Raw genomic sequence first — 24,272 nt, forward strand, 5'->3', positions numbered from 1 at the left:
TTTAGGAAAACTTGAACGTCATTAGAAGAAGTTGTGTGCGTTCTACTGCAAATATCTGACGCCCCAACGCGTTACATTTACTTAAACGCATCACTTATACTTAGAACTTATTTCTTCAATTTATTTTACACAATACACTCCTAGAGCAAATCACGATAGCAACGAATAAGTTTTTGGCGCTGTTTCCGGGGATTCAGAAACAAAACTAACCAGAAATTTTGTTTGTATCTGTTGTAGGAACACTTCGGTCGAGGGAGTATTACGAGTTAAGCCTAAGCTTGTGAACGTTTATGAGTAGGGAGAGCATTCCTGAACTCAGATATGACCCCGAGATTGAAAGGACCTTCCGGCGTAGGAACCGATCCAACCGTCGTCGAAGGTTGAGACAACAATTTCTCAGACAACAGAACAGGCAACGCGCAATGGTAGAAGAACAAGCAAATCAACAACTAACTCATGCTGCATAGAATCCAATCCTGATGGCGAATAACAGCACGCGTCCCATGAGGGAGTACGCGTCCCCTGTACTGTATGATTTCTCTCTAGGAATCATATACCCAACGCCAGATGGAACTAGGTTCGAGATGAAATTTGTTATGCTCAAAATGCTACAGTCTGCTAGACAATTTGAGGGTGGTCGTGGTGAAGATCCTCACGCCCATATGAAGCGTTTCCTGGAAACATGTAATTCATTTGTGATTCTTGGAATCACCCAGAGGCGATCAAGTTATCCTTGTTTCCCTATTCTTTGCGTGATGACGCAAAACAATGGGTGAGCTCACTGGAGCCTGGTGAAATCACCACCTGGGAAAAGTTGGTGGAAAAATTTATGCAAAAATTCTTCCCACCTACCACCAACACGAGGAGACGTCGAGAGATTATGAACTTTGAACAAGAAGATGCTGAAACCTTAAGCGCCGCATGGGAGCGTTTTAAGGGCTTGGTCAAGAATTGCCCGAACCATGGACTACCTCTAACTATCCAAATGGAGACGTTTTATGGAGGACTGAATAGAGCATCGCAGATGGCAGCAGACGCAGCAGCAGCTGGTGGACTTATGGATAAATCTTACACTGAGGCTAAAGAGATACTAGATCGCATTGTTAAACATAATATGGAATGGGTGGATGATACGTATGACGGAAGAGCTGATAGGAAGAAGAGATCTCAGAATGTTAATTATATCGATTCCAACGCAATAGCCACACTTTCTGCTCAAGTGGCTAAGATGACCAGCCTTCTGCAGAACATAACGCTGGGAAACGCATCAAATCGGCAGAAGGTGAATCAGATAGACGCGTTTGGGCAGCCCATGGTTAGCTGTGTAGGCTGTGGAGATCCTCACTCCTATGCTGAATGTCCACAAAACCCTCAGTCAGTATGCTTCAACAAAAACAACCCATTCTCTAATACATATAACCTTGGATAGAGAAACCATCCGAATTTTTCTTGGATAAGAGGAATTCATCAGGAGCACCACCTAGGGGTGAACCATCAGCAAAGGAATGGACTGCCGCCTGCATTTCAACAAATGCATCAGCAACATCAACAACCCTTTAATAAAAAAGGACAAACGTCGAGCTCAGGATCTCCGCTTGAGGATCTATTGAATGAATAAATAGTGTAGAATGACGCTTTGCTGAAAACTTATTAAATTAACCTAAACATTAAATATAACATTTATATTTAAATATGATGCATGATCATGCATTTTCATTAATTAATATAACTCTTATATTAATACTAATGAAAACAATAAACATGTTATCATATAATATAATATTTATATTAAATATAATGCATGAGCATACTTATCATATCATGCAACCATATAATATAGTATTTATATTAAATATGATGCATGAACATGTTTGTCCTAAATTGAGATTTTAATCTATATGGTATACAATATGCAACATATAATTAATATAATTAAACATACATCTCATGGGTATTAAAACTATATTATAGCTACAATACACCAAATATTGACACCCTAATAAACTTATTAAATTAGATTACATTAATGTAATTTAAAAACATAAAAACTGTCTTCAACTGCTGGAAGAAAACAATCACTTTTGTGCTTGGAGAAAACTGCCATGTTAAGTTTTCTTGAACTTTCCATGGCGCACAAACAATTACAGACAACAGTTAGAAACTCTTAATGGCACACAAAACATGACGAACGGTAGAAATCTACACAGAAACCTCTCGGATATGCACTGCAAAATCTGAATTTCACCTCTGTTTTTTTGCCTTTTTTACATCAAACACTTCGCCACGAGCTACTCGGACTTACAGACTCGATTTACATAATAAATTCCCAAAATACTGGGCCTTTACATTGATCAAATCAAAGTAAAAAGTTATAAATCTAAGTATCAGTATTTGTAAATATCTATTACGCAAAACCACATACATTATGCAGAAAACAACCCACATTTTCTCTAATTTTTTGTTTTGAAAAAGAAAAACAGAGGCACAACCTAACTCTGATACCAACTAAAGGAATCCAATTTCTCAGCAGAAGCACGTGAACGCATATGCCAATGAAATTTGTTTTAAAAAACTTGGAAAACAAAGAAAATACATAGAACATGTACAGGATAAATATTAATTCTATAACATGCTATTAGGGAATGGGAAGAATACCTCTTGAAGACGTCTTCAACAAAATTCTTCTCCTTGCTTCGATCTCACGAATAGACATGAACTCAAGACTTCTTCCAATTTCCACGAACAGTCACGAACACCGAGTGAGATACTCCACTTGATTTCCTCGCTATTTTCTAGACAAGTATCAAAGACGGTGGGATTCTTCTTTGGAAAGGAGAAATTTGTGAAAGAGAACTTGAGGAAGAAGATAAAGTTTTCTTAATGTGAGAGCTTGAAAGAAATTGGTTGGAGGAGGAATTACAACTTCCTTCCACCAATATGTGGGAGTTATTCTTATATATATATATAATCAAATTTAATATATAATTAATTAAAACTTATATATTTAATTTTATTTTAATCGTATTCAAATGATATACTCTCACACAACCTGTAGTTTTAATATGAATCTCATTCATATTAATTTTAACCTAAAGATTTATATGAATCTCATTCATGTAAATAATATTTGAATCTTGTTCAAATATTTACTTCTCTCATTTAACCTATAGTTTTAATATGAGTCTCATTCATATTAATTTTAATATATAGTTTTATATGAATCTAATTCATATAAATAATATTGAATCTTATTCAAATATTTATCTATCTCATAAAATAAAGTATAATGTTGAATCTCATTCCAAATTAACTTTATGCCATAATGTATCAATATACATTATATTGATTGTATTTCATATAATTAATTCTTTGATTTAATTTGAACAATTCAAATTAATCCAAAATTAGATGATTCTTGTTTTATCCTTAGTGAGCTAGCAAGGGACCAAATGGACCTATAGATTAGAAGCTCCAATGACACGGGATTAATTAATTAAACTCTTTAATTAAATTAATCAACATTCATTAGTTGTAGATCACTCCACTAAAAATCTCCAGTTGTACTCTTTGCATTGTAGATATATTTTTATGTCCATGGATATAATCAGTCAACAAGAAGTCGACCCTTCGCGAATCGCTCGTAATTACAGTTGGGTCAAAATTATCATTTTACCCATGTAGTTACATTTAACTCCTTAAGTCCCACTGACCCTTTAATGAACAACCTATTTATGGTCCTACCATAACAAAACCTTATATCTCGGGCTAGTTACCCCATTGTTCAAAACTCGGAGTCAGTACTTAAGGGAGAAATTCATCTACTTATCTTATTGACGGGAATGAGCGAATTCCATCTTGTGTAGCTATGTTTTCAACTCTTTAATCGGACAAATCCCCAAAATGGTAAGCATATTAAGTGGGCAAATCTAGCCACTCTCACCCATACAAATCAAATGATCGCCCTCATAGATAAGAGTTTGTAATTCACTCAAGATTGAGGTCGGATCACTTATGATCATCTTATGAAATGTTAATCTCTTCAATTAACGGTGTTATAAAGAGAGACTATACAAACTCTTTATATAGGATATCCCTATTCACATGTCTCCATATGAACAATTAGGATCAAATCGTTTGTAACACTTTACAACTCTTGTAACAATTGCAAAGTCAGTTGTATTCGTAGCGTCACCAGGATAGGGTACCCAATCTTATCCATATATTATAAACCATTTAGGTTATTACTTGAACATGATCCACCTATATGTCTATCACATACTGTTCAAGTTTCATAAAATAACCTTGGATATTTCTTTAATTGATTATTTCAAATAAAATAATCAACCATTATTTCAAATAACATATTAACTACGGGGCTTTAGGGCATACATCCAATAGTCTTGTAGGCCAATTATTCAACCCAAGAGCCCTATTTATAAAGACCTCAAACAATTCTTTGTCAAAATTTAAATATTATATTTCAATATATAATATTCAAAATAATATTATACTTATTTGAATCTCATTCAAATTTCAAATATATGTTGTTCTTTGGTGTATCTAATACATTAATCATTTTAATACTTAATGTATCAAATATAAAATATATGTAATTCCATTTTTATATTTAATCCATCTAATATATTAAATATTAATTTGAACACTTCAAACTAAATATATATATATTATACTATACTATAATATACTACACTATACTATAATATAACATATGTTGAAATATATAATATATTATATATATTTCAATCAATTGATTTTAATAATAAACTCTAGGTCACTCAATCATAGACCTAGAGTTGTACTCTTACGCACTATAGTATTGGTTTATATGTCATAAGCTCATGGTTTGTAAATAAATAAATAGTTTATTGATTATTAATAAAATAATTTGTCATAACTCAATCCGATAAGGCAAAAATCCAAGGTTATTTACATAAAATTTGTACAGTATATAGTAATTGACATACAGGTAGATTATGTTCAAATAATAACCCAAACGATCTATAGTATATGGATAACGTTGGTTGTCTTATCCTAGTGATACTATAGATTTAGCCCACTTTGTAATTTTTATAAAAGATGTAATCTAAAGTATTCATGTAGAGACATGTGAGTGGAGGTATCTTATACCAAGAGTTTGTATAAGATTGGACCACAAAATAATTAATCTCTCTTTGTAACTCCGTTAATTGAAGAGATTAATATTTCACAAGATGATCATATGTAACTCATTCTTAATCTTCAGTGAGTTATGAACTCTTGCCTATAAGAGTTCGTTTTTCATTTTCAAGGGTGAGAATGGCCCAAGTAACTGACTCAATAAACCTACCATTTTGAGGACTAGATCGAATAGGTAGCTGGGAATGTAATTTTATAAGATGGAATTCACTCCTTGTCATATGGGGAAAGGAATTTGGTAGTTCCCTTAAGTGTTGACTCCAGGACTTGAACAATGGGACCTCACCCTCTCATGGTTCGAAAGGGACTTGATTTAAGGATACAGAGGTAATTACAAATTGTTCACACATCCTTCATGAACAATTCGTGAAGGATCGTTTGTGTAATGATTATATCAATAGATGCAACTTGTTCTATAGTGCATTAAGTGCAACTATGGATCTATAGTGGTTTGCCTCATAGTTAATGAATGGTGGTTAAACTAAAGAGTTTAATTAATCAATCTCGAATCATTGGAACTTATAATTTGTAGTTTTATTAGATCCCCTTGCTAGCTCACAACAGATTAACAAGAACTAAAATTTTGAAAGAAGAATTTTATATGTTCAAATTAATTTAAGAAAAACACATGTTAATTGTATATGATACAATTAATATATAATATAATTATATAGTTAATTTTGAATATGACTAAAAAATAAACTATTAAACACGGGAGATTTAATGTATTTGAATATATGATTCAATAATAAATTATATGAATTACATTCGCCTTAGCACTATAGCTTAAAAGTTAATATGAATGAGATTCATATTAAAACTATAGGTCATGAGAGAAATCTACAATTTGAATATGATTCAAATATTTGTTTAATTAAATATGAAATGATTAATTAATTAATTAAATATCACTTTCTTTTATGCATGAGGAGGGAAGTGAGAAGTCGTTTTTTCTCTTCAATACAAAGGAGTTTGTATTTGCAGAGGTGAGTTGTTAAAAATTATGTAGAAAAATTACTTTCCTTCACAAACTCCCTCTCTATCAACAATTCTACAGAAGAAAAAGATTTTGTGTAAAATTTCCTCTCCCTCTTAGTTTCCTTAAAGGAGACTTCCACAAGTCGATACTTTGTCAAAGTCATAGCAAGGAAGTCCTTTTGGAGGTATTCTCAATAGAGGAGAAGATCAACGGAGAAGAATTATTGTGAGGTAAAGGTTTCTACAAAGGTAATAATTCTTCTTCCTTTTTATGCTGAACCTAGAAAATTGTAGCTTATGTTTATTCTGTAATTTAGTTTCTTCAATTTTCTGAATTTTTTATCCTAATAAAATTCAAGGCAAAGGCGATCATACGTTTTTCGTTGGAATTGGATCCATTCATATAAAACAAATTGTATCCATGATCTAATCATTACATGCAAGTCAATTATTCACGAGTTGTTCATAACTACAATTAGGTTAAAAATTTGGTTCATCTTTGTAATTACATCTTGCACCTTAAACACCATTAATCCTCTAATGAACAATATGTTTATGATTTGATCTTAAACTAAAATTTTTCACAGGCTAGTGAAAGAGTGGAGCTTCATTGTTCAACTCCCAAAATTAGTACTTAGGGAAACTACTCATAAACTTTTTCTATGTGAGAAGGATTGAATTCTATCTTATGAAGGTTATGTTCCCATTCCCATTTTTGTCAAGTCTCCATGGTAGGTTTATTGAATCAACCACATAGGCCATTCTTTATGGGACTATTTGGGGCATTTAATTGGTTATGATAGTTTGTGAATTATAATTTTCTATGCATTAATAATAAGAGATAAAAAAAAATTTAGAACACTCAACTTATACCATTATTAAAATTGGATCCCAAAACTTGCAAATTTATAGAATGTTATCCCTTAGGGGTCGTTCGTTTTGCAGACATCTAATATTTCCATGGTGAAGACGTCTAGATTACTATGTTTGTTTTATGATAATATAAGATATTCTTATAGTAGGCATCCTAAGAGTTTTGGATGTCTTCTTTAAGCATGGGTTTTGTGTGGATTTCCATGTTGAGAGGATCTATTTTTTACTTCTTCACCCTTCTTTTTTTCTATATATATGTATGTATGTATGTGTATATATATATATATATATATTTTTTGTTGAGAAAAATAACATATAAAAATGTATAAACTATATTAATTTAAAAAGAAATTCAAATTAATAAAACAAATATGTTCTATGAATCCAAATCATATTAAATTCATCCTAACACAAGGGAATTCTTGAAAGATTATGTAAATTTAAGATATTCTCATGTAAAAATTATGCCAAACAAACACAATTATCCAAATATTCTCAGATAAAATATTCTTACACAACAAATGTGATTATCTAAAAATGTCGAACATTTGTAACTCCAGACATCTATAATTTCGGACATCTAAAGATTCTAGTTATTTACATTCTCAAAAAAACAAACGACCCCTCAAATTTTTAATTAGTTACCTAATTAATAAAATAGATTAGTTTTTTCTTTATTAAAATTTTTGTTTGTATTAGAATTTATTTTCTTCTTCCATTGAATTAGATAAAAATATGAAAAATAATCTTTTTCCTACATTTTTTTATATGTTATTTCCTATTGTGTATACACAAGTTTTAAGGCCTAAGTTAACAACTATAGTCAAGTTTGAGGATTCATTTAATTGCATTGGTTTCATTTTTATTAAGAACTAAATTACAACAAAAAAAAAAAAAAGGAAAGAAAATATTATCTTTATGGTCCATAGGTTTGGGGTGTTATTTTTATTTCGTTTCTATATTTCAAAATGTTATACAAGTTGGTCTAACACAATTAATTAAACTCCAACGGTACATGAATAATTAATTAAACTCTTTAATTACATTATCCACCATTCGTTAACTGTCGGACACTCCACTAAAGACTGAAAAGACTGACAGCTGCACTCTTCACACTACAAATATATTTCTATGTCCATTGGATATAACCACTGATTCCTCTAATGAATAATAGATCATAGTCCTACTATGACTTCTTGGGCTAGGAGAAAGTGTGGCGCCACATTATTCAAGACCCAGAATCAGCCCTTAAGGGAGCAATTTATCTACTTAGCCCTGCTTTGGGGAAGGAGTGAATTCCATCTTGTGTAGCTGTGTTCCCAGTTACCCAATTAGACGAATCCCCAAAATGGTAGGCTTTTTGAGTCAGTGATCTGATCACTCTCACCTATACAAATCAAAGGACTGCCCTCATAGGCAGGAGTTCACAACTCACTCAGAATTCAAGTCATATTACCTATAGTCATCCTAGTGAAATGTAAGTTTTTATTATGAATGGTGTTATATAATGAGACTAAACATTTCGTGGTCTGGTCTTATACAAACTCCTTTGTATAGAATATCCACACTCGCTTGTTTAATACATGAATGATCAGAATCAGACCATTTGTAGCACTCTACAACAATTGTAACACCTACTAAGCGAGCCATACTCGTAGTGTCACCAGGATAAAGTACTTAGCCTTATCCATATACTACAGACCATTTAGGTTATCACTCAAACATGATCCACCGGTATGTCTCTATATATATGTTTAAGTTACAATAATAACCTTGGATGTTAGTTTATTGGTTTGTGGTTAATGCAACTAAAATATCACATATTTTATAGACTAAGTGAATAAAATATCATATATTATTAATCACATAAGAGTTTGTTCATACAATGTTTATAAACTATAGAACCCTACGAGATTTAGGGTATCAACCCCAACAAAGTGATGGCTGGAATTAAAATTATGAGGTTTAAAAGATTAGAATATGAAATGATGCTATGGATGAATGAGCAGACAACTACATACAAAGAGCGAGCAAGCAATTGGCTTGCCAAAGTATGCGACAACACACATAGGCGTGAAGTAAGGCATGTGGAAATTGAATGATGCATAGACATAGAAATGTGTTCTCATGACCATTGAGCATTCAATAGAGAGGACAACTAGTCTTTAGCCAAGAGTAAGGTAAAATGGCGAAGTATAAGTGATGCGATGAACTCAATCATGATGCGATAAGATTTGTGTATGTGATAATGATAAGTGTTATGTTAAGCTCAAAAGGGAACTAATGATATTAACTAAAGGACCTCTTCTTATATAGGACAGATCCAAGTGGGAAAGACTTACAAACCTCTTGGATAAGTAGCTTAAGACAGTGAGTGACAAATTTTTACAATGTTTTCCAATGCTAGTTTTTATGAATGAATTTCAACACATAGGCAGTTCATATGAAGTTTTATACCATGATTATACTGTTTTATGAAGTATGATCAACTCAAGTGAGTATAATATTTTATGTCCATTTTCAATTTTTGCACCTTGTATGAACCCTACTTCAATGTTGGTACCGAAGGTATGGTAAGGTACCCAGATTTCAGTTATGTTAGGGATCCATGACACTGAAGGTATGGTAAGGTGGTCAAGACCCAATCCAACTCTGTATGCACGTATGACTTATGTTATTGAAGTTGATGAGATCAAACAAAAGGACTCTCTCTTAACTCAGGCTAGGAGGTGATTGAGCAAAAAAGTTCTCACTCCAGTCTAGGCTAACGTAGTATGGATAGAGCAAAAGGGTTCTCCCCCATGTTTAGACAGTGGAATAATCACATTTTATAGTATGATACTGATAAGCTTTATTACAGGGTTTTTATTTGATATGATTTTATGTTTTCTAGTTTTATTTTCTAAACCCTGATTTGAACATGTATATATCCATAAAAGCATGTTTATGTTATTTATGAACAACAGTATGTTTTCCTAAATTGTCACTCACTAAGTATTTCAAGCTCACGTTTTAAATGTTTTCCTCCCCAGGTGGTGGTCGACATCTTGAAGTCGAGTAGATTTGTTAGCCAGTCACTATTCAAGATTCTTTAGGAAGTTGAAGCTTAGGTGATTCACTATGTCTGTTAAACCCTGAGTTTATCTGTACATTGTACCTATCATGGGGTTGAGATAAAATCTTGAGTTAAGGGTTGTAAATATAAACGTTTAATATCGTTATGTCTATTATGTAAATAAATGTGAATTGCTCTGCATGGTAGCACCTAAGTTAACAAATTGATGTGGAAGTTATGCACATCTCGAGTATAAGTTAGGAATTGTATATCAGGTTAACAGGTGCTCAGGAAATAGTATTACAAGAGTATGTTAGGCAGTAGTTGTCATAGGAGGGTTGACAATTGTTGTCTTCACATTTCTCGGATTAAGAGGGTAATTTGGGGAGGAGTGTGACATTACTAACGTTAAATTGAGGTGAAATTATCAAAATAAACTCACACATCTGAAAAAGCCCATCTCGCCCTCGCTTTCTCTTTCCTTTCCCCACTCATAGATCACTCTCCTCCTTCTCTCACTTTCCTCACTCACAAATCAATCTTCTCTCTCGTTTGTACTCTCGTTCTTTTGTACTTTCGTTTCGTCGAAGTTGGTTGGAGCTGCTCTCCTCTCTCAACATTGGAGCTAGTACGTAGTTTTGTCGAAATTGGTTACATCGGAAAAAGAAGAAGAAAAAGAAGGAAAGAAAACAAAGGAAAAAAGGAGTTGCACCGAAATTGGTTTGCTGGAGAAAGAAGAAAGAAAGAGGAAGAAAAGAAAGAAAAAGCTTCGTAGAAATTGGTTCGATAAAGAAGTTGTGGTCGCACAAAAAAAAAGAAGAAGAAACGAGAAAAAAAAAAAAGAAAAAAAGAAATCTAAAGAAAGGGCACATTTATAACTTCACGGATAGTTAAAGATTGTTTTAAAAAAGCGGGAAGCCTCTAAATAGGTTGCAATTTTCTTCAAGCTACTGATGTTTCAGGCTTCCACATTGTTTTCAGTTTTCATCTTCTGGGTGATAAGGAACTGAGCCAGAGCCAGAGCCCAGAGGGAAAACAATGGAAGAATTGAGGAAACTAGAACAAGTACAGAAACTCATTACGTTAATGGATTCGCGCGGAATCGCCATGACTTCTTCATCTTCCTCCAATCGATTCATTGCCAATTTCGTTCTCCTTTTGGTACTTTCTCCCTTATCACAATCTCTGCTTTACGATCTAAATCCTCGTCGAATTTGAACTTTTTTCTATTCTTCCAGTCACCCACAAATTTGAGTAAACTGTTACGTTTCTTGAATAGAATATGGTTTTTCTTCATGCGACGTGCCATGTTGAGTCGTGACATTTGTCTATCTCAACATTCCCATTTTGAATTGTTGGTTTCATGTCTGTTGGATCTATCCCACCATTGTAATTTTGGTTTTTCAATTTCTGTCTTTGGACCCTCCTCTTATTTCGTTAACTACCTCGATTAAAAGGTGTTTGATGAATCGCTGTATTGATGTGAGTTTGTTTGTCAATTGAATTGTATGTTAGGTGCAACCATGTGGAGAGCTTGACTTCGACGATAAACTCGATTTGGTTTCTGAATACATACCCAAGGTGAGTGTAAGCTAAGCCACTGACGACTTTGATTGATATCATTCGTGTCTGTAAATGTTTACTAGGACTTTCCATCTACACTGGCCATCAACTTTTCTTCTGTTCTGCAGTTTTCAGAAGAGTTTCTTGGCGATGTATCATTGTTGCTTAGCGATGGAGGTATCTTATTCTTATGATCTAATTGATCAGCAGATGTAGATGTAGGTCACGAACTAAGAAAAGTTGTAGAATGATTTTGTTTATTGCTGTTTGTTAGGATATACATTGATTTTGAGGAAGATTTTATTTATTTATTGCAGAGGTAGTGGCCTTACTATTGATTGCTTGTTATGGTTTAATTTGTTTCAGACTACAGGGGAAAGGAAATGAAAACCACTTTGCAGCCTTATTGTGACAATAACCTGGATTTTAGTTCTTCCCAGAACTATTGTGGGGAAATGGCTATGGTTGGCTTGGATGCAATGCAGCGAGCAAATTCTACGCTTGAAGATTTTGTAAGTGTGTGGTATAAACTTTTTATTTTTTATTTTTATCGAAGATAAAAAATTTGACAGTGTGCCACATTAATACTATTAATAAATAAAGAAAATCAAAATCCAATCTTTAAATTGTACTACTTTTCTATTGCTAATGTGTGGTAATTATGAAATACTATTTCCTTCTTTTTATTTATTTTTTAGTTGTGGAGTTTCCTTTTGACTGTCATGCTCTTTTGTGCTTGATTCACATACTGCTCAAACATTTCTAAGCTTATCGTTTGTTGCAAATGTAGAATAGAAGGGAAAAAGAATGCAGGAGATACGGGATGTTAATTTTGAGTGAGGTCATTGAACACTTCTTCTCTGAATAAGAGAATTGGCTCTCCGCTCTCTGAGTCCCTTTATCTCAGATTGATTCTTTAACAAGTATACCTGTACTTTACTTTTGTCCTTCTAAATTACATTGGAGCATTGCAAATTCATGTTATCCAGTGTGGAAGTGTGTGGTTGACCGTTTTTAGCATTGAAGTTGATGCTATATTCAGGGAAAAGTGGAGTCAAAATTTTGGAGGGTGGTCCCAGAAACTATTTTTCCTTTTCGTTGGAAAAGACTTGATGGGAGTTGTGAAGGAAGTGGTTTCTGCAGGAAAGTTTAAGTTATTGAGAAACTTTCAGAACTCTGGTTGTGTATTTTAGGTTGAAAGGGCCTTCAATGAAAGAGGTTCATCTTGTAAATATTGAAGTTGGAAAGCAATAGCAGGAAAGGTGGAATCTTGATTCCAACTGGTGGAAGTCTTTCTTGTCCATGATTAACGATTATTCCAATAGGAAACTTCCTAAGAGGAAAGATTGAAGAAAATTCCTTGGCTTTGATTATTCACTTTCTCGATTAGGAGTCCAGAAGATAGCTCACCTCATTAACGGTTTTGTTCCTTCAATTGGAGCGGTTGGCTTGTGAGAGAGGTTGCCATTAGTGATGTGGGCTACGTTTTTCTTTACCTGTTCCTGCAGTCTCGGCGTTGGCAGCTTAAACCTGAAAAGTCTTGCTTTCTTAGCTCGAGGTGTTTGGAGACTTGCATTGGAAAATACCTCTTATGGCATGTGGTCGTATCAGCATATATGGTTTATATCGGTTGGGTTGGGTTGGTTTTGTTCTTCCTTGTTGCCCCCTTTTTATTCCAAAGCTAAAAGGTTGCAAATTAGCTGAGTGCAGGACTCTCTTGTGGCAATATTTCTATAGCAAATCAGTTAATGGAGAAAAGTTAAGGTTTTGGAAGGTTAAAATTGGTCCAACTGGGAGACTTGGAGGTGCTCACCCAAGAATTCATTCTTGCTGGTTTTGTGACAGGCTGCTGGCATTACCTCGCCAACGCATTGGAATCTCGAGTTTAGAAGTAAAAAGCACAGATACTTTGGTTTGGTTAGCGTGTCCGTATCGGACATGTTATAGACTCTCGGAGACTCTGACACTTGTTGGTTGTGTATTAGACACTTGTTAGCACAGTGAGAGTGTTAGATACTGATTATACAAAGTTAATATAGGTCCAACATTGTTAGACATGTCTTGAACACTTGACTTTGAAATGAACTTTGGAAGCAAAATGCATCAAATTCATTTTTTAAGCATATAAATGCTTCAACTTATTGACTTTGATTTTTCTGTATAAAAATGATGTATATTTTTAAAATGTATATTTTCATAATATATCCTAGATTTTAGAAAAAATGAAGTGTCAATGTGTCCATGTTGTGTCCTATGCGTGTGTCATATTTATATCCATACCCTTCTTAGTTTAGAAGGTGGTTACATGGAGCGAAAACTGAGAAGTGGGAGAATATGTGTCAAAATTGATGTCGGAATTGGTGAGATTTGAAAACATGGTCTTCAAAGAGGTTAAATTTGTTTAATTGAGGACTTTCTTTCTAATGATTTTTTCCTCTTTTTCTTATGATCTAAACTGGGAAGGTTTTATTTCTTTACCGTTATAAGTCATAATATGGGCTTAGTAGATGTCTAATCATTTCTTCCCATTTTGTAACCTTTGTTCTTGTTTTAATTCAGGTTTCAAGGCATACAATTACTAGAATGATTTTCTTTCTGGGATTGTAGGCCTTTTCCTTAAAAGAATTCTTTTATGTCTAGAATCTTTTGCATTAACAAACCTAGGCTATGGAAATTCTGCCGTATATTAAGCTGACACTAGAATTCATTTTGCAGTTCAGATCTTATTTCATGTTTCACGGAATGGATGTAAACAAACCTCAATCTGTATTCAAATACTTTCCCATTCTTTCATTTACGGAAAGTTACATATATCAGGTGATGTCCTATTCTTTTCTTTAATTGTTTTTGGTGCAAAATTAGATGTGCATAAGCTTCAAGGATAATAATGTTGCAGTAAAAAAAAATTCATACTTTGTCTAGTTTCTTAAAATAATTTTTGTACTGAAATAGTATTATAAAGTGTCAGAAAATAAAAACTTTCAGCTTTTGGAAGAATGAAAACCCTGAGAGCTATATGCTTTAAACTTAATGCTGAAATTAAAATCTCATAATCATACATATTGAATCGTTAGAATTAAGAACTTAGTGAAACGACGCTGACATGGTAACACTTCCTTTTTTTTTTTTTAAATGGTCTTAAAATCTCATAATCATGGATTTTTTTAAAAAAATTAAAATCTCATAATCATACATATTGAATTGTTAAATAATTATGGTCTTCCTAAGGAGCCACAGCAATGCAACACAATGCACTTTTATTTATGTTTATTATTTTTAAAAATGATATATTCGGCTGGTTTTGCTAACCGACCCCAAATGGAGATGTATCATTAAGTCGGCCTCCTGAAGTTGGTTTGATCGGTTTCGATTGGTTGGCTCGATTTTTCTATTTCTGATGCTCACCCCCACCTCTGTAACCCAATATTGTCTTTACTATGATCTCAGTGACCATGGGTTCTGTTTTGTTTATGCTTAGTGATTTTACCTTCATGCTGCAGCTGGACACTTTGAACGAGAAGATAGTTTTGGGTGGATTCACTTTTGAAGAATCTCAGGTGTTAATAGAATACTGGATAATATGAAGCATGGCAATTAGGCACTGTGCATTTAGCTGACAAATGTTCATATATGATATTTCCACTGAGATTTAGGAAGCAAATGAAAGGAGCACTAAGATTCTAAGTGCTATTAAATCTGATCCACTTCAACCTCTTATTAATCTCCTTCAATCGCATGGCTTATTGACAGACAGGTATGATGATTTGCTCCTAACCATGTTCTTTGCCATGTGAGAAGTTGGGGACTTTGAATGATAATATTGACTTTTTTGTTTGTTCCGATGCCAAGATTGGTCCATGAACTAAGAAGTGGAGAGGAGTATTGGGCATTGGAAAGGGGCCTATGCGGTGCATTGGCGAGCAAAAGGAAGGTAGTTGCCGTAGTCTTAATTTATTTTTATTTATTTCATGTAGGGGACTCCTCGTGCACGTGTTGATCCCAACTATTTTGTTTAGGTCTCTATTGAAGATGTAATGCGGGCTATTCATCTGAAATCATTTGATTATAGAGTGTTAAACCTTCTTTTGTATCAGTTGAGAGGAGAGAAGGTAATTATCTTTCAACTTGAATATGGTTGTTATCTCATTTAACACTTTATTTTGGAAGCTTAATATTCTAACTTTTGTTAAAAAAGAGAAGAGGGAAGAGAAAAACAATAGGATTACGTGGAAACCCTAGTGCAAGGAGAAAACCCACGATATAAAGTTTTTTCTTATTAAAACTGATACACTAAATACACAGGGACTCACTGTATAAATAGACAGTAGGAAGCCTTAGGGGTCTTACATAATTACATAAATGCCCCTAGGTTAAAAACCCTATTTCCAACACTCCCCCTCAAGTTGGTGCATAGATATCAACAAGCCCCAACTTGCTTACACAATAATTAAAATTTTGTCTCAATAACCCTTTTGTAAGTACATTAGCAACTTGTTCATTCGAAGGAATATAAGGGATGCATATGTTTCCACTGTCCAACCTCTCCTTAATGTAGTGGTTGTCTATCTCCACGTGTTTAGTTTTGTCATGTTGAACTGGGTTGTTTGCAATACTGATGGCAGCTTTATTATCACAAAATAATTTCATTGGAAGCTCATTATCTTGCTGGAGATCTGATAATACTTTCTTCAACCAAATTTCTTCATAAATCCCTAGACTCATGGCCCGATACTCTGCCTCAGCACTACTTCTAGCAACAACTCCTTGTTTTTTACTTCTCCAGGTGACTAGATTTCCCTGGACAAACGTACAATATCTAGACATAGATCTTCTGTCAACAACAGACCCTGCCCAGTCAAAATCAGTGTAAGCTTCAACAGATTGTTTATCGGCTTTCTTGAACATTAGACCTTTACCAAGAGTTCCTTTCAGATACCGAAGAATACGTTCAACTGCTATCATATGATCCTCACAAAGAGCTTGCATGAACTGACTCACGACACTTACTGCATAAGAAATATCTGGTCTTGTGTGAGACAAGTATATCAACTTCCCAAATAACCGTTGATACCTTTCTTTATTAACAGGAATTCCATCATTCTTATCACCGATTTTCGCATTGTATTCTACTGGCGTGTCAACAGGTTTACACCCAGTCATACCTGTTTCCTTTAGCAAGTCCAGTATATATTTTTGTTGAGAAACTGATATACCCTCTTTTGAGCGAGCCACTTCCATTCCTAGAAAGTATCTTAGCTTCCCGAGGTCTTTAATTTCAAACTCCCTAGCCATCTCTGTTTTTAGTCTTGTGACTTCTACATCATCATCCCCAGATAAAACAATATCATCAACATAGACAATAAGAACAGCAATTTTCCCTGATGTTGATCTTCTTACAAAAAGAGTGTGATTGGAATGTCCTTGAACATATCCCTGTGCTTTCACAAACGTCATGAACCTGTCAAACCAGGCCCTTGGAGACTGTTTCAGTCCGTATAGTGATTTCCTCAATCTACACACTTTATTTTTAAATTGACTCTCGAACCCGGGAGGAGGACTCATATAGACTTCCTCCTCAAGTTCCCCGTTCAAAAAAGCATTTTTAATATCAAGTTGGTGTAGGGGTCAATCTTTATTCACAGCTACTGACAGAAGCACTCGGATCGTGTTAAGTTTAGCCACAGGTGAAAACGTCTCAGAATAATCCACTCCATATGTTTGGGTGAAACCTCTTGCAATAAGTCTAGCCTTGTACCGGTTAATCGTCCCATCTAACTTGTACTTTATAATAAACACCCATTTACATCCTACTGTTTTGTGCCCTTCAGGCAAAGTCACCGGTTCCCAGGTTTTATTCTTTTCCAGAGCTCTTATTTCTTCCATAACAGTAGACCGTCATTCTGGTTTTTTCATTGCAACACTTATGTTATCTAGAACCACTTCAGTGTCCAAGTTAGTAGTAAAAGCCTTGAACTCGGATGTTAGATTACTATATGTCATGTAACTATGCATAGGATATTTAGTACATGAATGGGTACCTTTCCTCAGGGCTATAGGAAGATCAAGTGATGCATCACGTTCTTTCACCTCTTCAGGCTTCTCACCATGATTTACTATCTGTGTATCAGAAACTTCAGTAGTATCTTCCACATCATCATTCGCACGGACTATTTCATCCTCCGTAACTTTGATCATTCCATCCTTTACAATTTCCCTTTCTATCACTCTCTTAGTATCACTGCTTCCTTCCCCCTTGTCATGCCTGCCTTCATCATCCTCCATACATAAATCAACATCATTAGGAATATACGTACCTGGACCTGATGACAGGTTTGACTCCTGCACTGGAGCCGGCAGTTATGGTTCAACAGGTGACAGTGCTTCCTTCCTGAGATTCTTCCTGTAGTACGTTTTCCAAGGAACTTGATTGGTAGGAAGAACCAGACTATCATGATCAGGATTAGGTTTAGACAAGGTTTGAATAGGTGCTGACTCTAAAGGAATAGCATAAGAGGACCAGTTAGTTTCTTCTTCATTTATGTTCTCCCCCTGAAGATGACTAACGGGAAAGAACAACTGATCCTCGAGAAAGGTGACATCCATAGAGACAGTACTTTCGAGATGACGGGTGATAGCACTTATATCCACGTTGATGGAGTGGATATCCAACAAAGACACACTTCTGAGCACGAGCAGAAAATTTCGTGCGGTTTGGATCATGGGAGTGAACAAAAGCAACACAACCAAAAACCCGAAGAGAAACATCAGAGATCAACCGAGTAGTAGGAAAAGACTCTTTAAGCAACTCTAAAGGGGTATGAAGATTAAGAATACGAGAGGGCATCCGATTAATGAGGCAGCAGTAAGAACTGCATCTCCCCAGAGGTATGACGGAAGGGTGGCGGATAACATAAGAGATCGGGCTACTTCAACCAGATGCCGATTTTTACGCTCAGCTACTCCATTTTGTTGTGGAGTGTAAGCACACGAACTCTGGTGAACAATACCTTTAGAGTCGAGAAATTCTCTGAAAGAGGCATTAAAGAATTCTCGCCCATTATCACTTTTTAAAATCCCAATCTTTGTTTTAAATTGAGTTTAGACAGTTGTGAAAACTGTTGGAAAACAGAGGACACTTCAGATTTATCAGTGAGCAGGAAAACCCAGGTGAGACGGGTGTGATCATCTATAAACGTGACAAACCACCGTTTTTCCGTGGAAGTAGTAACCGGTGAGGGACCCCATACATCACTATGAACAAGAGAAAAAGGACTCGAGGGTTTATAAGGTTGAGAATGAAAAGAAACACGATGTTGCTTGGCACGAATACAAACATCATAATTAAAAGAAGAAGTACTAGCATTATGAAATAAATGAGGAAATAAATATTTCATATATTGAAAATTCAGATGTTCTAAGCGAAAATGCCATAACATAACATCATTTTCAGAAACAGAGAAATTTAAAGACATAAACCCCGATTGGTGATCATTCCTAGAGGAAGCCTCGTCAGAAAGGAAGTAGAGTCCCCTATCGTGTCGGGCAGTGCCAATCGTCATCCCCAATTTCAGGTTCTGAAATAAAATTGAATCAGGTGAGAAAATCGCCTTACACCTCAAATCTCTTGTTAGTTTACTGACAGATAATAGATTATATGATATTTTAGGCACATGTAAGGTATCACGTAGAATTAAACCATGAAACGGAGAGATATTGCCCTTTCCTGTAACATGGGCAAAAGACCCATCTGCAATTCGAATCCTCTCATTACCAGCACTCGGATTATATGACTTAAATAACTCTGAGGAACTCGTAAGATGATCAGTAGCCCCTGAATCCACAATCCATGGTTTCTTACCATTCACACTAATTAGGCCAAAAGAAGAAAAATTACCTGACTGTGCAATTGCACTAACCCCAACGGTACTTGAACTATGTTTACCGTCACCATGAGATTTCTTCTGAGTTTGGTCATCTACTAAATCACTTGCCAGGGCACGACTAGTATTAGATTTTTCGTGAGACTGTCGTTGTCTGCTATTTGGGGGCTTCCCGTGTAATTTCCAACATTGATCCTTCGTATGCCAAAGCTTTTTACAATGTTCACAAACGGGAGGAGGTTTCTTATCACCATCAGTACCGGACGGCTTGGCAACGAAAGCAGCTGCATCAGTAGTTGAGGTGGTATTATTCATGACACACGACCGATCTTCTTCCAGCCGTATTTCAGAACAGACTTCTCGAAGTGAAGGAATCGAACGCTGGCTCAAGATCCGACTACGAACCCTATCAAACTTTGAATTTAATCCAGCCAAAAATACATAAACACGATCTGCTTCCTCAATCTTCAAATATTGGGTCCCATCCTGTGGACAATTCCAGACAATTTCTCTACACAAGTCCATTTCCTGCCACAGCATCAACAGTTTATTAAAATAAGAGGTAACATCCATAGACCCTTGTTTGGATTCATGAACCTGTTTATGGAGTGTATATAGCTGAGAGGTATTCTGTCGTTTAGAATATAGATCTTGCGCCGCCTCCCAGATATCCTTGGCTGTGGCAGCATACAATAGCGGTCTTCCTATTTGGAGTTCCATCCATACTGTTCACCAAGATAGAACGAATCTTCTCCTTTCCAAATTCGTTCTTGTGGATCACCTGGGGCCGGTTTTGAAATTTCCCCTGTCAAATATCCAAACTTGTGGTGCCCTTCCAAGGCCATCCGGATCGATTGAGACCAAGAAAAATAGTTCTTGCCATTTAATTTTTCTCCGACGATAAATCCTGCAGAATTACTCATCGAACCAGATAAGTAGGAAACGTTAGGCACTATAGGTAATGAGTTTACCGGATTTTCTAAATAAACCAGTTGAGGATTTGCACCGAACATCGTATCCAGATCAGAAATCTGTTGTTGCAAGTAAGCCAACCGTTGTCTTACATTGTCTGGGTAACGAGCTGAACCACAATTTATCGGAACAGGTGCTGGTTGCTCGAGACCTCGGCTGTTGGATGTGAAAAAACCATCAAGTCGGCTGTTGAAGGAAACCGGATCACCGGGTTGAGCTGGATGGGCTGAAAGTGGATCGGTTGGTGCAAAAAACTGGATAGAAGAGCTTTCGGATCATGGGTCGGATCGCGGGTTGAAATGAACGGATCGCGGGTCGGACTGAAACACTACGTTCTCGGGTCGGGTCAGAATTAAAATCAAAATACCGGGTCTGGCTGGTTTGCCTTGGTTCAACTCGAACCGGTCCGGTTTGCTCCAGACCGGTACTAACCCTAATCTGATCATCACCCCTCTACTCCTCGCCCCCGATGCTGCTTCCTCTGCCCTGATAGTTCCGATCGACTGTCAACACCTCCTCGCGGCCAGCCTGTTCTTCACGTCCGAGACCGCCAACTCTGCCGTGACCGTCGCTGACTCTGCCATGATCGTGATAGCTCCGATCGTCAATTGATGGTTCCTCGTGGCTGGCTCCAGCTCCGATCGAATTCTGACTTGTTCTGGAATGGTGATACCCGGTTGGCTGAGGACGATTTTCCAAGGATTGTACCTGAACGACAGATATTAATTTCGGTAAGGCATCCTGAAAACATTCCTTTACCGCTGCTCGGATTGCCGTTCTCATGTCAAAATTTGAAGACCCATCAATAGAGGAGGATTGAGGTTGATTCTCTTCCATAACGACTAGGTTTTCATCACTGCGCTCTGATACCATGTTAAAAAAGAGAAGAGGGAAGAGAAAAACAACAGGATTACGTGGAAACCCTAGTGCAGGGAGAAAAACCACGATATAAAGTCTTTTCTTATTAAAACTGATACACTAAATACACAGTCGCTGAATAAAAAGACAGTAGGAAGCCCTAGGGGTCTTACATAATTACATAAATGCCCCTAGGTTAAAAACCATATTTCCAACCACTTTTCATGAAGTACTTACTCGAGATAATATATTATCATATGTACTAGCCTACAAACAATAGTGCAGTTTGTGTTTAAGTTCATATTTAAATCTAATGTTCTACTGACGTAAAATTTCAATATCTGGGGATTTCCAGTGGTTGATTTACAAGCCTAACATGAACTGCATTCTTGTGTTCTTTAGTAATATTGTTAATATTCCAAATTAACTATAGTTTCTTAATAGTTTTTCTTTTGTTTTAACTAATGTGTTAATGTTGCAATTCATTTTTTTGGTCTGTTATCCTCCTTTGTCATCTGATTGTGTCGTGCTGAAGTATTTGTGAAGGTTAATGACTTGCACATGGAATTTCTATCAATCTCAGAATTGCTAGTTGAGATAGCTGACGATTTGTAAGTATTCTGCCCTCTTTCCTCCTGTTGCGTACAAAATTCTTCCAAGCACTCTGAACAACCGCCCATTTCAAATTCTGCTAATAGCTGCTTTGCTCGTCTCCTGAATTGATGTCTACTAATAATTAATTTGAATATTATCATTTGGCAAGCATAACATAACACTGGTTTCCCTTGATGCTGGGTTGACTCACTTACCTTCTGTTAGGTTTGATTATGAGGTGAGTTTACCATACCAATAAACAGATTTCCATTCTCTTATACATTTTCTGACCCTTTTAGCTGCAATTAAAAGCTATGATCTTCATGTAGGATGATGTATTAGAGAATAACTTCAACATTTTGCGCATGTTTGTCCGGATATATGGAGCTTCAGCTCCAACTGCGCTGGTGAGTGCTTGAGGTAGCCTTATTTTTCATTTCTTATAATTCATTTGTTTTCTGAAGCAGAATGATCTATCAAGGATTTAATAAAGCCTTTCCTGCATGAGACATAGAATAAGCATCCAATTGTCGAATTAGCTTCAACCAATCATGAACCTTGTACAATTTTTATTTTATGAACAAAGAGTAGTTATGAATATGATGTTTTAAGGTTGTCATGTTGCACATATGGTTGAGTTCATCAATTCTAAACTCTGTTCATTAACTTGGAATTTCTGAGTTGGCTTGGGGAAATGTAATTTGCGTTTTAACTCTTAGCATTTCATTTTTGAGGTTAAATTACAAATTTAGTCCTTGAACTTTAATGGTAATGCCTATTTAGCCCATATATACTATAAAAAGTTTGAGGATGAGCATAACTCAACTGGTATAGTATAAAAAGCTTGTACTATCCACCTCAAAGTTAGAAGTTCAATTCTCCATGTATTGACAAAATATGTTTATTGGACTATTACAAATAACTGGGGAAAGAAAGTGGGCAGTTGGATAAAATAGGGCGACATAGTCCATGGAAGAGATTTGATAGGTTGCTTCGGAGATTAGATTGTGTTATTCATACCACTTTATATTTGTCCAATTGTTAACTTTTATCTACCAATCAGTTGACTTTTGATCGGATTGAATCACAGTTCAAAATTCAAAGACTATATAAACACGAAGATCAAAGTTCAAGGATTACTTTTTTTAAAAAAAAAAAAAAAGAAAAAGAAAAAGGTTCAAGGATTAAATTTGTAGTTGAACCAAAATGTAATCCCTTTTGCCAGATTGCTCATGCCAACTGTAACCGGCACATGTTTGATTCTTAGTACTAAGCTTGTGTGGTAGCCATTTTCAGGCAAAATATGTGAGCGAGGCTGAGGAAAAGTATGACAGACTATTAAAAGCTTTGGATCCTCATTTATCCTCACTTTACCAAAGGAGATGTGAAGAGGCCACTAAAGAAGGTAACTTGGTATTTGGTCCAACATTTTAAAGAACTAATTCTTGAAATATGAAGGCATATGGAATAATTTTTTTGACCTGTAATCAGGTGGTAAGGTGTCAGCACATCCATTTGGATCGTGGATTATGCCACCTCTGATACGAGACGAGGAGTCGTTTCGAGCATCTGTTATGTCTAATATTCAAACATGAAATAACAAATGTTGTTGTAAATGAAACAGCCTTCCTAATCTGAGACTCATGCTTCTAAATGGGGGACTGTTGGTTCTGCTGATCATTAATCAGATTTGGAATGCCATTTCCGGCCTTGGCTGAACTTCTACCAGCCTACCACAAGACTTTCAACAAGCAATTCTTGCTCTTTATCGATGACATTTGGATATTTATTTGCTGAAATATATGGATTTAATAGTCAGTTTCGTGCACTACATAGTTTATGTAGAGTTAGGATATTATGTTTATATAAGTATATTCACTTTTTTTTTTAATAAAAGGAAATTTAAACTGATTTAACATTAGAACACCTCATTTCACTTTTTTTTTAGACATTCAAAATATGAGTGTACGGATTTGAACTTTTGAACATTTAGTTGAGAATGTTAACTAGTTAAAAAATTCTCAAGTATACTCATGCCATGGCTAAATGATTTTATAATATAACTAAATCAAAATTGAAACGGAAGGGACAAAAATATATATATTTTTTAAAATAAAGTCCTATTCAGGAATCATTTGAGTCCTATTTGATAATCATTTTGGCTCCGTTTGATAATCATTTGATTTTTTGTTTTTGTTTTTAAAAATTAAACGTATTTAATCCACATTTTTACAATGATTTGCAATTTTGCATCTTTTTTAAGTACAATGGTTGAATTTTTAATCAAATTTCAAAAATAAAAT

At 35.3% G+C, this 24,272-nt stretch overlaps 1 protein-coding gene and 1 non-coding gene across 2 annotated transcripts; one reads left to right on the top strand and one right to left on the bottom strand.

Moving 5' to 3' along the window:
- Positions 1-865: 865 nt before the first annotated feature.
- On the bottom strand, positions 866-969 carry LOC120070450 (small nucleolar RNA R71). Its single transcript, XR_005479946.1, has one exon. It is a non-coding gene; the product is annotated as a small nucleolar RNA R71 (small nucleolar RNA).
- Positions 970-10,664: 9,695 nt separating this feature from the next.
- LOC120070244 (ATP synthase subunit B) lies at positions 10,665-23,890 on the top strand. The gene is made up of 14 exons (XM_039022130.2): positions 10,665-11,263; positions 11,618-11,683; positions 11,794-11,842; positions 12,032-12,177; positions 14,381-14,482; positions 15,166-15,222; positions 15,319-15,419; positions 15,515-15,596; positions 15,682-15,774; positions 21,922-21,986; positions 22,195-22,207; positions 22,299-22,376; positions 23,266-23,374; positions 23,461-23,890. The coding sequence occupies exons 1-14, from the start codon at positions 11,141-11,143 to the stop codon at positions 23,562-23,564; spliced, it is 1,188 nt and encodes a 395-aa protein (XP_038878058.1). The 5' UTR covers positions 10,665-11,140; the 3' UTR covers positions 23,565-23,890.
- Positions 23,891-24,272: the final 382 nt, after the last annotated feature.

This window comes from Benincasa hispida, chromosome 1, assembly GCF_027475165.1.
Source record: "Benincasa hispida cultivar pf3 chromosome 1, pf3_genome.v1.1, whole genome shotgun sequence".
NCBI lineage: Eukaryota > Viridiplantae > Streptophyta > Magnoliopsida > Cucurbitales > Cucurbitaceae > Benincasa > Benincasa hispida.

Bases quoted from the DNA above. Each gene is read 5' to 3' on its own strand.
- LOC120070244 (XM_039022130.2), top strand. From the start codon at position 11,141: ATGGAAGAATTGAGGAAACTAGAACAAGTACAGAAACTCATTACGTTA. The intron at 12,178-14,380 runs GTAAGTGTGTGG...TTCATTTTGCAG, and splicing joins ATTCTACGCTTGAAGATTTT to TTCAGATCTTATTTCATGTT. The intron at 15,775-21,921 runs GTAATTATCTTT...GTATTTGTGAAG, and splicing joins ATCAGTTGAGAGGAGAGAAG to GTTAATGACTTGCACATGGA.